General features: G+C 46.6%; 1 protein-coding gene across 1 annotated transcript; it reads left to right on the top strand.

The window, feature by feature from the left end:
* Positions 1–250: 250 nt before the first annotated feature.
* UBE4A (ubiquitination factor E4A) lies at positions 251–15,457 on the top strand. The gene is made up of 19 exons (XM_040534435.1): positions 251–490; positions 723–899; positions 1,749–1,861; positions 2,501–2,653; positions 2,763–2,922; positions 3,320–3,522; positions 4,077–4,268; positions 5,251–5,584; positions 5,853–5,979; positions 7,171–7,478; positions 8,035–8,167; positions 9,090–9,277; positions 10,180–10,280; positions 10,394–10,507; positions 12,034–12,208; positions 12,348–12,528; positions 13,135–13,282; positions 13,796–13,953; positions 14,742–15,457. The coding sequence occupies exons 1-19, from the start codon at positions 370–372 to the stop codon at positions 14,878–14,880; spliced, it is 3,225 nt and encodes a 1,074-aa protein (XP_040390369.1). The 5' UTR covers positions 251–369; the 3' UTR covers positions 14,881–15,457.
* Positions 15,458–15,630: the final 173 nt, after the last annotated feature.

Raw genomic sequence — 15,630 nt, 5'->3', positions numbered from 1 at the left:
CACCGCGGGAGCACGGCGGGGGAGGGCGCGGGCGTCAAAGAAACGAACAAACAAATAAATACATAATGGAAAGCCCCCCCCGGTGGCCTGCGCATCAGTGTGTTTATTGACGTATGCAAACGAGTTCATTAATACTCGCTATGCTAATCAGCTCGGACACGCCCCCCGCGCGTGCAGCTGCCCGCCCGCCCGCCAGGGGGCGCCGCAGCCGCGCCCGCGCCGCTCCCCAGAGGCCGCCGCGCCCCGCCCCGCGCTCCCGGCGCGTGCTGATGACGTCACGCGGAGCGCGGCGCGGTGACGCGCGCGGCGGGCGCTGGAGCGGGAGCGGCGGCCCCGGGCCCGGCCCGGCCCGCCCCGCATGGCGCGGCCATGACGGACCAGGAGAACAACAACAGCATCTCCGCCAACCCCTTCGCCGCGCTCTTCAGCTCGCTGGCCGACGCCAGGCAGTTCGCCGCCGGGCAGAAGCAGCAGCCGCGGCCGCTGGCAGGTCGGGGCCGGGGCGCGGCGGGCGGGGCGGGGGCGGCCGGCGAGGGCCGCGGGGCCGGCGAGGGCCCGGGCGGGGCCGGGCCGGGCCGGGCGGGGAGCCGCGGGCCGCTGACGGGGCCGCCCGGGGCCGGGGCCGCGCGTTCCTGCGTGACGCCGCCGTTCGGGCGCTCGGGGGCGGTTCTGGAGCTCGGGGGGCGCAGCGCGGTGGGCAGCTCTGGATCTCGGTGTCGCAGGCGAGGAGACCTCGGCCAGCCAGGATGACTCCGACAACAGCGTCTCCGAGAGCCTGGACGACTGCGATTACTCCGTGGCCGAGATCAGCCGCTCGTTCCGCTCCCAGCGGGAGCTGTGCGAGCAGCTCAACATCAACCACATGATTCAGAGGATCTTCCTCATCACCCTCGACAACAGTGAGTGCTCGTGCCGGGGGCTGAGCTTTCCGGGGCAGGTGTTGGCCCGTCACTGCCGTGGTTTGCTTTGTGAAGGCAACTGCGGGGCCCCAAGGAGACGGGCGCTGGTGTGCTCCCGTCTGCGCAGACCCCGGTAGGCGCGAGCCCCGCTTCAAGCAGGGAGCTCTGCTCTGTGCCTGTGCCGGTGGGAAACAGCCTGGGAGAAACGCTGGGTGGAGAGCATCTGGCCTGGAACCGTGCAGCTGGTTATCTCGTGTGCTCAAAGCCTTCAGCAGAGTTCCTGTGTTTGCTTTTGACTTGTAAGGATCAGATAAAGCAACATTACACAGCTGCTGAGAGACTATTTCTGCCGCTGTCTCCTAAAAACAATCCTGAGAGTCAGCGCTTCTGAGCGTCTTCAGCTGCATGGGGCCAGCAGAGGCAGCACTTGGCATTTCTGAGCTGGCCCAAGGTGGCACCGCAGGCAGCAGCATGCTGAGAAGCTCGTGCTGCTTCTGCTGAGTGCGGGCCCTCAAAGCAAGGATGTGAACAAGGGAACTCTGTGGGAGCTTCGGCTCTCGTAGTAGCCCTAAACTGTATTTTGCTTGTGATGTCAGTGTAAGAGCGTGACTTCTAATAGTGTGCAGCATGACTTGTGTACTCGCAGAAGGAGGGCTGTCTTGATGAGTTCCCGAGTGGACCATGCTTTGAGCAGAGGTGTGAGAAGCCTCACAGAAGCTTGTCAGATCTACACGAAACTGGGTGGGAATGGTGGGAGAGGGGCAGGGCTTCCCTGCCCTGTAGGTTTCACTGCTTGCAGCTATGTTTTCTGTCAGCTTTGGGACAATAGATTATTTGTGTTTTCCTCAGGTGATCCCAGCATGAAAAGCGGAAATGGGATTCCAGCTCGTTGTGTGTATTTGGAAGAAATGGCTGCAGATCTGGATGACCAAGACTGGCTTGACATGGAAAATATAGAGCAGGTACGATTGCTGCATATCTCATTTCTCACACAGACTGATGGCTGTCCAGACAGAAATAGTGTAGCTGCTGTGAGCGGTGTGCTGATTGCTCCTGATGGAACTCTTTCAAAATCCTAGTTGTGAGTGGGGAATTCAGTGTTTTCTGTTTGAGGCAGGTTGTCCTACAGCAGTGGTGACAGGAAAGGAGAGCCTTTTATGTGCATTCTGTTTTTAAAAACAAACAAAAATGCGTTTGTTTAGTTCTGTGTAGTTATCCTGACCGTTGACAACTTCCCAGTAATCGGCACCATAAGGCTTTTAGATCTTCTGTTTACTTTGGGAACAGCAATTAAATATCTTTCCTCGCAAAGTGTACGCAATGCATCCTGAGTGAAGGCTGTCTGCCAAAGCAGAGCGCGGAGCTGCTAGTTAGAGTTCCCTTAGAACTGCCATCGCTCTTGAAGGTGATTGGAGAAATTGTTAGGTTAGCACTTAACTGAGTCTGAAGATTCTCAGTCTGGTACTCTTACTTAATAAGGGTTAAAGAGGGCTCTTCTGGGCAGAAATAGTTTAGCCTAAGATGATAAGGGATTTATTTTAAGTGATTTTTTTTCTCTCCTGGGACTGTTTCACTTTCAGCCTATTTTTGCTTGTGTCTAGGCCCTGTTCACCCGCCTGCTGCTGCAGGAGCCTGGAAACCACCTGATTTACATGACCTCTGCCAGCACACAAAACCTCTCTGCAGATCGGGACGCGGGGGAGAAACAAATTCTACGCTACCTCTATGCCTGTTTCCAGAGGGCAAGAGAAGAGGTGGGTAGAAGTTTCTGAGAAAGGAGATAACTTTGTTATCCAAAAGCTGACATTTTAGTGGAGAGAATTGGATACACGATCCCAGATCTATCTTGTCGTTTCTGTGCAGATAACCAAGGTTCCAGAGAACTTGCTGCCCTTTGCTGTGCGCTGCCGAAATCTGACTGTGTCAAATGCTCACACTGTTCTTCTTACCCCAGAGATTTATGTCAACCAGAATGTGTATGAGCAGCTGGTGGACCTGATGCTGGAGGCACTGAGAGGGGCACGTAAGTTTGACTAAACTTAATTGATGTCTTAGTCTGTAAGGTTACCGTTAGTGTTGTAAGGCTTCTTAATTTGTTCTAGCTGCATTTTTCTGTAAGTGCATTCAGCCCTCTGAATGTTTGCACTTTGCAATGTCGGTGATGGTGAGCTCTCCTGTCTCCGTTGAAGAAGTGGCTGTAAAAGAGACTCTGAATTATTGTCTCTAAGCAAGCCAGGGACATCTTAACATAGGTAAAGCCTGAGGGACGAATATTGTGGCTTGAGTGAAGCTTTGGCTCCATTCATTGTTAAAAGGAAGGTGAAAGGGAGGGCTGTGCTTGGGTAGCAGGGTGTGCATACTCTGAGCTTCGGCTGCACTGAGGATCTATTTGTCTGTAACGGTCTTGTATCGCTTGCTAGATTTTGAAGACATGACTGAGTTTCTCGAGGAGGTCATAGAAGCCTTAACAATGGATGAGGAAGTGCGGACGTTTGGGGAAGTCATGATTCCAGTGTTCGATATTTTGCTGGGCAGGATCAAGGACTTGGACCTTTGTCAGATCCTGCTGTACACTTACCTAGATATGCTCCTCTACTTCACAAAGCAGAAAGATATAGCAAAGGTATGTGTCCTAGCCTTATGAAGAGCTAGTAACTTTTGTGTCTTATGCGGAAACCCCACAGGTTGCAATAGTATAATCCTAGCGGTGTTCAGTGAATGCTTCTCTAACACCACTCAAAGACAAGAGGTAGAAGAAGAGAAAACCGTTTGCAGGTGACAACAGGGTAGTAGATGTTGGTTATACAAAGAGACACTTGTAACGTACCTGTAACTTTCTGCTCAATGGCTGATGACTTATCCCGTATTTATTTTTCAATGACAGGCTGGTTGCTTCTTGCGCTCTTTTCATTTTTAGAAATTTGTTACCGTTAGTGTAATTCTGATACCTGCATTGCAGTTAGACTTGTGCATACCCAAGATGATCTACTCGGTCACTCACAGATTCTGCTTACAGGGATGCATTTAGATGATCTTACCTGTTCGGTTCAAACCAAAAGTGCAGTGTAACAACTTGTGTGTACCCTTAGTCCTTTTAGCTTCTGATTGGCTGGCCTAAACCCATAGTTTTTTTAGTGGGATTTTATATAAATGTCAGCATGTTCGTCTGTTCCCTAGGTATTTGCAGGCTATATTCAGCCCAAGGATCCTAATAATGGACAGATGTATCAGAAGACATTGTTAGGTGCCATTTTAAATATCTCCTGTTTGCTAAAGACTCCTGGTGTAGTAGAGAATCACGGCTACTTCTTGAATCCATCCCGATCCAGTCCACAAGAGATCAAGGTGCAGGAATCCAACATCCATCAGGTGGGGCTGAAGTGTTATACTGCTGCTTCCCAATGTATTTTATTAGTCTCTGGGCTTGCGGGTTAAAGTGAAAAGACTTGATGTTGGTGCGGAGTTCTTCCACTGGCTCTTTGATAGCGTGTCTTGGTGGCAAAGCAAGTCACAGAACTGCTTTGGATTGTGGATTCTCCATCTGTAAAATGTAAATAGCTTTGCGTGCTTACTCAGGTTGTAACCGAAGTCTTCAAATTGATCTCGTGTTTCTGCTGCTTATGAGTGAGTCATCTGTTACCAAAGTAGTTTTCCGATTTTTGGGAAAATGGTAGGGTACTTTCAGAACAGATACTGGTACCATAGCTTAAGATGGTATTTGGAGATAATTTAACTTAGATGTTGTAAGCACTATGAAATATTTTTCAGTACCTGTCCCGTAATTGTAACATTGACTCACTAGCAGATAAAATGACAGGCAACACTCACTGTGTATTTGAAATTAAATACCTTCCCTCCTGAGATCAGCAGTGCTGGGAGGATCTTAAAGATTATTTCAGAAGATAGAACAAAGCATCACAAATCAGAACATAAACACAGTCCTTGTTCTACAGGGAAGGATGTTCAGGTGCAGGAGTTTGTCCCAGAGAATGGGATTCCCAGCCATGTATTCTTTTAGGGTCATTGTTTCTGCCAAAAATGTGCAAAGAATTTTGCTTTTATTTCCTACTGAAACAACTTGCTCTTGGCTATGCTTTTGAGCGTGTCCCTAATTATTCTTTCTTGGTGGCCTCAGGATTTGGCCTTTTCATAACATGTCTGATGGGTGATTGGTTTAGGCGTCATGACTTTGAAAAAAAAAAAAGTCTTTAAAAAATTTTCTTTGAAAATCCTGCCTTTTAAGAGTAGTATGCAGTCTGGACCTGTGACAGCTCCAGCATTAACGACAGGACAGGCAAAAGATGCCTTTCTAACAATGACTCCTTCAAACATGCTCTGTTCCCTCTAACAGTTCATGGCCCAATTCCACGAGAAGATCTACCAGATGCTCAAGAACCTGTTGCAGTTGTCTCCAGAAACAAAGCACAGGATTTTGTCCTGGCTGGGAAACTGTCTCCATGCTAATGCAGGCCGTACCAAAATTTGGGCTAATCAGATGCCAGAGATCTTCTTCCAGATGTATGCCTCAGATGCCTTCTTCCTGAATTTGGGAGCTGCACTCCTAAAGCTGTGTCAGCCCTTCTGCAAACCAAAATCTCCTAGGCTGCTAACCTTTAATCCTACTTACTGTGCCCTAAAGGAGCTGAATGAAGAGGAAAGGAGGAGTAAGAATGTACATATGAAAGGTATGCCCAAAACCTGTGGGAGTAAGTGAATTAGACAGGGGGTCTCTTCAGTTCTCTACCTCTCCCAGCAGCGCTCTCTTGCTGTACACCAGTAAAGGGAGAGAGAAATGAAGCACTAGAGAGGAGCAAAGGAAGAACTGAATACAAATAAAACGCTGCACAGCATCACCTACAGTCATTTCATATTATCAGTGGGAGCCATCTTGAGCACTTTTTCCTTACCAATGCTTCTGGGTAGGACTTAATGCAGAGATGTTTTTAATTCTAGGTTTAGAAAAAGAAACGTGTTTGATACCTGCTGTGACTGAGCAAGAGCCAGAGTTTGCAAACAGCTACAATCTGGTGACAGAAAACCTGGTCCTAACACAATACACCCTTCACTTAGGATTTCACAGGTAATGGTTTTACAGCTGTATGAGTGTTCTTAAGGAGCTGACCTCTGAGAAGGTGTTAGATGTGCTACCAAGGCATGCACTTTGCAAGAATGATGTCTGATATTCAGAAATAATGTGAATGTTAAAGCTGTAGGTAAATGATTGCTCCCAGCACTATTTTGTATCCGTGTACAGTTACATAAATTTTTACTAAATACTCACAACTTAGAGTGAGACACTTGAGTTGCCAAATGCCTTTCACAGTATGTTTTGACTGACCCTTGAGCATCAGGCTGACTAATTTTGTGAAGAAATTCGTTTGTGTTCAGTCAAAGCTGACAGGAGTCCATGTTATTTATAGTGTGTTAACAGCTAAGTGCTGGATTGGCATGGCTCACTCAGTTCTCATACCTTCTCTGAGAGAACAGGCCTGTGTCCCCTTGCTTATCTACTAGAGAGCTTCTGAGTAGCAGAGTCCTTGCCCAGTGTGAAGTGTCTGAACTGGCCCACTAAATGGATTTTAATTGAAACACAAATGCAAGGTAACTGGCTGTTTCCAGGAAACAATTTTCTGGACACCAGAATGCACTGTTTTTCTTAGTCTTCTGCAAATTGTTGCCTGGATACTATGAGGTCACTGCTGATCCAAGCCTCGTCCCCTTCTGGTTTATTATCTAAATATAGAAATAGATGAAAAAGTTATGCAAGTGGCTTGTTGCTGGGAAACTGAAAATGTCACCTCACAGGCATCTCCAGGGCTTACCCACTCCCTGACCTTGGTAATCTAACAGGGTTTGCAGCTGCGTAGTCTCATTATCTGCTCTGCTGAAGAGTGCTTCATAGGAGCCATTGGTTTACCAGGCTGTGTAACAGACTTCTTTGACTCCTCAGGAGGATATCTTATCCTCCCAAGCGGTGGCTTGCCTTTCTTCAAGCACTTCCTGCTGCTGGCCCCCAAGCGGATTATCTGCAGGAAATAGTTTGAATTGAAAGTACGCTTGCTGCGTTGCAGCCTCCCTGCTGCTGCTCAGAGGGAAGCAGCACACCTGGTCAAGCTGGCAACATTTTGAAGTCTTGCACTGGCAGCTGCACAAAACATCTCTCACAGTGTGTGGTGACTTCTGTTTCACTTAGGCAGTCTGTACTAAACTTATTTGCATCTTGTCTGGTGTCTTCCTCACCCTTTTTTTTTTTTTTTTTTTTTTTAACTAGGTTGCATGACCAGATGGTAAAGATAAACCAAAGCCTTCACCGCCTGCAAGTAGCGTGGCGAGAAGCTCAGCAGAGTTCTAGCCCTGCTGCTGACAGCCTCAGGGAGCAGTTTGAACGCCTGATGACCATCTATCTCTCCACAAAGACAGCGATGACAGAGCCACAGATGCTGCAGAACTGCCTCAATCTGCAGGTGTCCATGGCAGTTCTTCTGGTGCAGTTGGCTATAGGAAACCAAGGGACTGAGCCTCTAGAGCTGACGTTCCCATTGCCAGGGGTGGAAAACAGTGCATTGGCCTACGTACCAGGTGAAACCACCTTTCCTTGCTGCTTTGTGGCTGCTGTACATAAGGGTCTGAATCTAAAGTAATTTAAGTAGTGCTCTGTTCACATGGCCTTATTCCTGAAGATGTTCAAAGCACCTGGGTTTCCCTTTAATTTAGCTATGTGAAAGGCGTTCTGTCTTTGGAAGAAAGGGTTAGAGAACACATAAGGAAGTGTAGCGAACGTCAGCTACAAAATGTCAAGATCCTGCTCACTGCTGAGTTGCCAAGTTTGGCCAAATAGCACATTGATTTACTATTTTCCATGTGCATAAAAGTCTGTTGTCAGGAGATTCTCTTCTCTTGAGCAGTGCGTAACATCAACAGATAGCTGCTGGGTGTTACCCTGATAAGTGAAGTGAATCCAGTGCATAACAAGTTTCATCAAGCTGACTATTCTTTGTGATTGTGGTGTTCTAATACAACTACTTAGTTCTAGAAACTTTAATCAGAATCAGGGAGGTAAGCTAAGTACATGGAAGGCCAAAAAGCAGGCTGTGAGCTGCACAAGAAGGAATTAATATACAATTTCTGTTCACAGAATTCTTTGCAGATAATTTGGGTGACTTCTTCATTTTCCTGCGACGCTTTGCTGATGACATTTTGGAGACTTCTGCCGATTCTCTGGAACATATCCTTCACTTTGTTACTGTTTTCATGGGTGATGTGGAGAGGTATGTACAGCTCCAGTTGTAAGCCCTTTATGCTTTTCTGCAGAGCACCTGGGTAGAACCAAGGAAGTGGAAATTGTTAGAGATGTCTTGAGATTTACTTTATACATCTGCGATTCGCTTTACCTCATTGAAAAAATTAAATTCCGTTCAAAGGAGTCACAAGAAACTTCCTGAAGGACTTGGGTTTCACATGAGGCACAAATAGGATTGTGTCTAAAAACTTGATGTGTCATACTACGCAGGAGCTTAGGCAGATAGAACTAGGTACCAGTGAACAGTAAGTGAGGAAAGTGAGGAGCAGGTGGAGATTTCACTTACTAGGGAGCTTTTTGTATGTATACTGTTCCCACTAATCTGGGCTGGCCCTGGAAGATCTAAGTTGTAGTTCATCTTGGCAGTAACCCACAGCCTGACCTTGGGCAGACTGTTCAGCTTCTGCCCCACCAGTGCAGTAGAGAATTATGCCTTCACCTTGCTCAGTATCCAGTCATACACTGGAAAGCAAGCTCAGCAGGCAAGGGACTTTGGACTTTCAGAATAAATAGGAAACAAGTCATTGGACAATAAGTACAAAGCTGGGCTGACAAGTCATGTTTGCTCAGAGAAGCTACAGCTGACAAGCAAGCATGGCTTGCCAGCAGTACACCCTGCCAGAATTCTGTTCTGTGAGGGATGGAAGCAACAGCTTTGATATTTCCCGTACCTGTTCCCCTTTCTGTCTGAGATTTAATTATGGGTGCTGACTGCCTGCATTCTTCCTGTGGCTCTGAGCAGCTCAATGCCAGCATCAGTTTTACAAATAGTTTGCAACAACTGGCTGCTCCTGTATGGATGGGCACAGCTCCTGGAGCATTGTCTGTACAGTTAAGTCCCCTCTGCGGCCCTCATGCCATGCTGAATTTGCATCTTTTTTCTCTTGCAGAATGAAAAATCCTCATCTGCGAGCCAAGCTGGCAGAAGTGCTGGAAGCTGTGATGCCTCATTTAGATCAGGTCCAAAATCCACTCGTCTCCAGTGTGTTTCATCGCAAACGAGTATTCTGCTCTTACCAGAATGCTGCCCATCTTGCTGAGGCACTTATTAAAGTCTTTGTGGATATCGAGTTTACTGGTAGGTGTGAAAGGGGAAGAGGTGTCTTCCTTCTGTAAAATCTGTAGTGGGATGTCTTTGGGTTGTGAAGTACTTCAGTAAAAACAGATGAATCTTTATGTTGTGTTAAATTGCTCAATTGTTTTAGACAGAAAGCATTCCAGCAAAGCATTGGTCTTTCCAAACTTCTGACTTGTGCGGGACTACATAGCTAAAACGTGTAACCCTCAGAGCACAAGCTTTTCAGCAAAGTAATGCTTATAGTTACCCATCCTCTTATACTATGTGGGATCTGTTGTGCTGCTTTGAAATCAGTGTCAGATCTGACTTCCCAAGGAGCTGGTTTTATAATCCTGTGAGAGCAATAGGCAAAGCATGCTGTTAGAGGAAATGTATATATTGTGTGTATGCAATTGGGACTTCCTGTTTTTTGAAATGGGAGATCTTCTCAAGAGCTGGAGAAGCTGCCCTTCTCACCTGTCCACTGAGTATCCATTGGCACTGCATCCTGCTATTATAAAAGTATCCTGATAGCTACTGAGGTGATCTCTTTTTTAAAAAAAAAAAAAAAAAAAAAAGCCATGGCCCCAGCAGCTGCACGTCTCCCCTGGCTATTGTTCCACAGGACTTGCTTGCCATGCTCTGTGGATGTTTAGTGCTAGTATGGTCACGGCAGTGCTCACATTCACTAGAAACTGCTGAACTTTTTTGTTGAGGAAGCGACAGTGAAAATTGTGCTCTGACTGCTTGCTGGCTGTTGACGCGTTCAGTGGCCCAGCTGTGTGCACTGGGAGGTCAGCATTTTAGCTTTCTGAAGAAAATGCAGCCTGCTCCCACGCAGTGCTAAACAAACATTGGAAAGGAATTTAAAATCCTTCTCTGTGCCCACATCTGATTTGCAATGCTCTTCTGCTTGTGTCTAGGTGACCCACATCAGTTTGAACAGAAATTTAATTACCGACGTCCAATGTACCCCATCCTGAGATACATGTGGGGCACAGATTCATACCGACAGAGCATAAAGGTAAGGCAAGAGGCATACGTGTAAGCATGTGTATCTAGCTCCTAATGCAGTATATGGATTTGTGTCCGGCAGCCTGGAGTGTGCCAGAGCATTAACTGTTTTGTTGTTTGCAGGCTTTGGCTGATTATGCCTCAGAGAACCTAGAGGCAATGAATCCCCCTCTCTTCTTGCGCTTCCTTAATTTGCTCATGAATGATGCCATTTTCCTGTTGGATGAAGCCATACAGGTAGGGCTTACTACGTGTGCTGCAGGCATCATGTAGGAACCAGTTCTCACTCACTTGAAGATGGCTCGTTACAATATTGACTCTATCTCTAGAACAGTATTCATGTACTCAATTCTTTGGATGAATCCTTGCAGTAGACACTTGCTAGGAAACTCAGCTGAGCCAGTTCATAATCTTAAAAGCATCAAGGCTGGTGTTGCAAATGCCTTGGAAGAAGGGGTTACAGCGGCAAATATGATGGGGGTCTGGGACAGTGCACAGAGGGCACTTTCTTCCTTTGCTCTTCGTCTTGGGAGGCAGGTCAGAGCAAAAGAGATGGTTTTTTTTGATTGAGAAGCAAGTGCTAGCAGAGTTGGAAGGAAATCTGCCTGTTGCTAATCTGGATGCAGCCAGGCTTTAAACAAGTTCTGCAGTTTATGATTATCAAATCCTCTTGGCCTTTCCACTGGTGGTGTATCCTAACAAAGGCCTTTTGTCTCTAGGCAGTTTTCCTTTGGGTTTACAGGGCAAGTTCCAGCTGCACTTGTGTCCCTGGTGTGTGGTGACTGTCTCACCACACCTTTTGTGGCTGCTTGTTGCTACTAGAAGGGGCTTTTGTGTGGAGTTTTTACCTGTGGCAGAACAGATTGTCTGGAGGCTGTCAGATCAGGCAGGTGATACGGATATTACGGATGTGGCTTTGAACATTTTTGGACTTCCTATCATTTGTCAATATGAACATTCTGAGTTTTGTTAAAGGTATGCAGCTGTGACCCTTTTCAAATACTCTATATCTTTTTCTTCCTGAATGGGCCCCTGTCAGAGTGGAAAAGGTAGTAGCTGAGGTCTTGCCATTAAGTTGCACAGGGCAGTGAGAATACAAAAGCATTATAACACAAGTGAACTTTTATTTATAGCTTCCTACAGTTTTGGAATCTTAATTAACTCATGGTATTCCAGTCTTGAAAAATAGACTTTGGTTTTTCTACCTCTGTCTCACCTGAGATAAGGCAGATCAGCAGTGGGACTTGTTACTTTCTGTTAACATTACCTAGATGTGTTAAACTGGAATTAGCCATAGGAAAGTATGTGAGATTATACTGATTCACCAGAGGAGATAGTCTGGAAGGTGGATGCTCTCTATGCTTAGCACCCAAAGCTGCGGTGAACATCTACGATGACTTTTTTTTTCATTTCTTGGTTCAGAAAACTTCTGTCTGTGCTGGTAGGTTGCAGACTGAAGGTACTGTGTATGAGGAGCAACCTCAACTTCTTTAATCAATACTCATTACAGACATTTTGTTTTTTAACACCTCCCTGATAATGCTCTTGGGCATTGAGGGAGCAGTGTAGGTTAGCTTTTGTAGCCTATTTACCTGCCTATTCTCCCGAGGCTGCTGTAGGAGGCACCTTACTTGTTTCTCTAACAAGCACGTGCCTCTTCTATGTCCTGAGGTGATTGCCTGGCTGAAAGGAAAGCATTCTACTTAATAAAGCTGTGTACTCAGACTGCTGCTCCCATGCTCTTCCCTGCTGTGTCTTTACAGTACCTAAGTAAGATTAAAGTTCAGCAGATAGAGAAGGACCGTGGTGAGTGGGACAGCCTGTCCCAGGAGGCTCGTCGGGAGAAGGAGTCAAGCCTGCAGATGTTTGGTCAGCTGGCTCGCTTCCATAACATCATGTCCAATGAAACCATCGGTACTCTGGCCTTCCTAACATCAGGTAGGGAGAGCAAATCCTGTCCGCCGGGACCTGTAGAACAGCATTGCCTGGGAATCGGGGGGGCCTAATTCAGTTTAAGGATTGTCAGAGAGGGACTGGATTACTGTGAAGCTCAGGGAACTATTGGTTTCTGTTCCAGAAATTAAGTCCCTGTTTGTGCATCCTTTTCTTGCTGAGCGCATCATCTCCATGCTAAACTATTTTCTGCAACACCTGGTTGGCCCTAAAATGGGAGCTTTGAAAGTCAAGGATTTCAGCGAGTTTGACTTCAAACCGCAACAGCTAGTTTCTGACATCTGTACGATCTACCTGAACCTTGGGTATGTGACAAGGGAGAGCTGGAGGTGGGATGTCAGGAGGTGCTTGTGGAGAATGGCAGCCTTTGGGTACCTGGACTTGAGACTCATAATAGAGTGTAAACAGGATTTTGTCTTCTGTTGGACACTGCCTGGAATGAAGTGGAAATCTAATTTGGCCTGAAGTGGGACTTGCTGTGACATGCACACCAATGTTTGCACTGGGATGAGAACTGTAGCTGGAGTCAGGTGAACGTCTGGAGCAGCAGAGCTCTGTAGCCTCCTTTGCCACAAGGTGGGAGTGTTTTCCAGCAAGAACTACGTTAACAGAGGTCCTTAACGAACCTTTCAGAAGTGCAGTGTGCTCATTTGTAATAATTTCTAAATTACGCAGGGAAGTCAGCTGCAACTTGGTAGGAATGGAAGTTGAGCATAATAGCAGTTAAATTTGTAAATTGGGTCTCTCTGGAGAAGACCTAGGAAAACTGCTTGCTTACAGTCAAGCTTTTCTCTAGTTTTCATGTCTCTTGAGTTCTTTGCTGTCACAATGCAACTGTTGGGGGGACTGTGTTTTGCAGCCTGATAAATAAGAATTCTTAAACTCTTGTTCTCGTTTAACTTGTGGTTCAGGGATGAAGAAAATTTCTGTGCCACTGTACCCAAGGATGGACGTTCCTATTCACCAACACTCTTTGCCCAGACAGTAAGGGTTCTGAAGAAAATCAATAAGCCTGGCAATATGATAGTGGCTTTCAGTAACCTGGCTGAGAGGATCAAGGTGAGAAGTGGAGTGAATAAAACCCAAAAAGAAGAAATGCAGTTGGCATCCTTTTCCATCACTGCATCTTTGGTGTGAAGCTCCAGTTCTGGGGAATGGTGCTTGATGTGAGGCACCAGGCTGGGCAGCTGAGAAGGCTCCTTTCTGGTGTGCACCTGTAAATGTTTTAGACAATTCAAGAACTGGATGCTACAGATGTATAAGCATGCAGGGTGAAAAACGAAATGCGTGGCTTACGGCAAGGCCTGGGCTTCCTGACTACCTGTGTGTTAATTTCCAGTAGGAAATAAGTGTGTTAGACCAGGCTCTCAGACCTGATCTCCATTTTTGCATATTTCAAGTAACCCTGTTACATAGCCATTGCCTTGACCAGCTGTGATGTTTTTATGTTCCAGTGAGGCTTTTTTTCAGTCATGGTGACGCCTCACTACTAGTTAGGAGCAAAGCTGTTTTTAAACGAAGTGGAACAGCACTGAGAAATCTTGTGTTTTAAAAGCTTTGTGTGCTTGCCAGTCTCTTGCAGACCGTCAGCAGCAAGAAGAAGAGACGTATGCAGATGCCTGTGATGAGTTCCTGGATCCTATCATGAGCACTCTGATGTCTGACCCGGTAATACTGCCATCGTCCCGTGTCACCGTGGATAGGTCAACCATAGCCCGGCACCTGCTCAGGTATGAAACACAGGCTTAACTGCGTCCTTGCTTCAGGTTAAGCTTCCTTTGTCACTGACTGTTCTTTACGTGCCAATGACTTGTGCTTTTCCAAGTTGGAAGCTTGGGATGGGGTGGGTACACATCTGCAGTCTCCTTCACTCCCCAATTTACCAGTTTGCTGTGAAGTCCAGGGCTTTAATGATTCTGTGTTCAGAATCACCTGTAACCTGGTCTCAAATGTGGCTTTTCTGAAATAAATTCCAGACATGATTAAAAGTGTTTAACGTGTTTTTTCTGGCTTTAGCCCAGAGATGGAAGTACAGAATAGATTATGCACATGCTGCCTTTAGTGAGGGACAGTTTGGTTATTGGATGCAGATATTTATACATCACTCTTGTCTGGATTTTTCACTAAACATATCTAAAGTTTTGGATTACAATGACATACAAAAGAGTGCCTTTTATTGCCTAAAGCTGTAGAAGATTTCAGTGTTTCGTAAGAGATGATGTGCTGACCTTGTTGAACATGGTGTGGTTTGTTTGTTTACTTTCTTGCAGCATGTCCCGTGCTGCTTGTTCATCCTTGCTGTCCTGGGCCCTACAAATGAAGTGGCCTGTGTGCATCTGCAGCTAATAGTTTTGGGGGATATATATCACTTATCTGATGTTATCCAGCAACACCTGGTCTCAGTGTTGGCTGATGAAGTTCACTTAATAGCAGGAAGATCATGCCAGTCCTCCTAGCCTTACTACTTTTATTCTAGCAAGGAGACTGTCGAAGTAATCTCCTCACTGCTCTCTTTCAGTGATCAGACGGATCCTTTTAATCGGAGCCCCCTCACTATGGACCAGATTAGACCAAACACGGAGCTGAAAGAAAAGATCCAGCAATGGCTTGCGGAGAGGAAAAAGCAGAAGGAGGACTTGGAAGACACACTGAATTGAGAACAAAGTTCTACATCCCCAGACATGCAGTCGTTGGCAAGACGAATGTCTTGTAAGGGTGGTGGCGGGTGCTCCAGAGCATCTGTGAAACTTGCCACATGAATGAAGAATGCATCTAGTGCATTGCGCCACATCTTGAATCTCTCCTAGCACCTTCTCTTTTATCCCTTATTCTGTCTTTCCTTTCAAGACTTACTGTTTAATACTAAAAATTTCCACTGCACTACAGCTTCCTAGCCTCTGCATCTTGGGAAGATTCAGCCTCTTCTGATTGTCCTGGTGCCCTGGCCCTGTATTAATTGCTGTTTGTGTTGGCTGTTTCTAATGGCCGCGTTACCTTTCCTTTGCTACCCCACCCTCTATTCTGTTGCTGTCGACTCCCAAGTTGTTTAGACTATGTAATCATGTTTAATGTGAAAAGGATGCCTTTGCATCTGCAGCAGCTCTCAAGTGTAGATGTTGGAAAGGACTGAAACGGACAGTTCTGCGGATTTGTACAGGCTGACTGTGTGCCGGGGTTTCTTCTTCAAATGACACGCGGGAATAAGGGGTGATGGAATGCAATACTTTGCTTACAGCCGCCTGTGGAGGTCTAGTAGCTAACGGAGCTCCTTCGGTGGGAGAAGGGAGGCCCGCGTTGTTCGGGCTGCGGGGAGGGGGACGCGGCGGCTGGGGCTCTTTCCCGCCGCTGGATGCGGGCAGCCGCTGGCTCAGGGCGGCGCAGGAGCCGCGCTGCCTCCCTCGGCAGGC

The sequence above is a fragment of the Cygnus olor genome, chromosome 22 (genome assembly GCF_009769625.2).
Source record: "Cygnus olor isolate bCygOlo1 chromosome 22, bCygOlo1.pri.v2, whole genome shotgun sequence".
Taxonomy (NCBI): domain Eukaryota; kingdom Metazoa; phylum Chordata; class Aves; order Anseriformes; family Anatidae; genus Cygnus; species Cygnus olor.
This window is presented reverse-complemented; position numbering and strand designations above follow the sequence as displayed.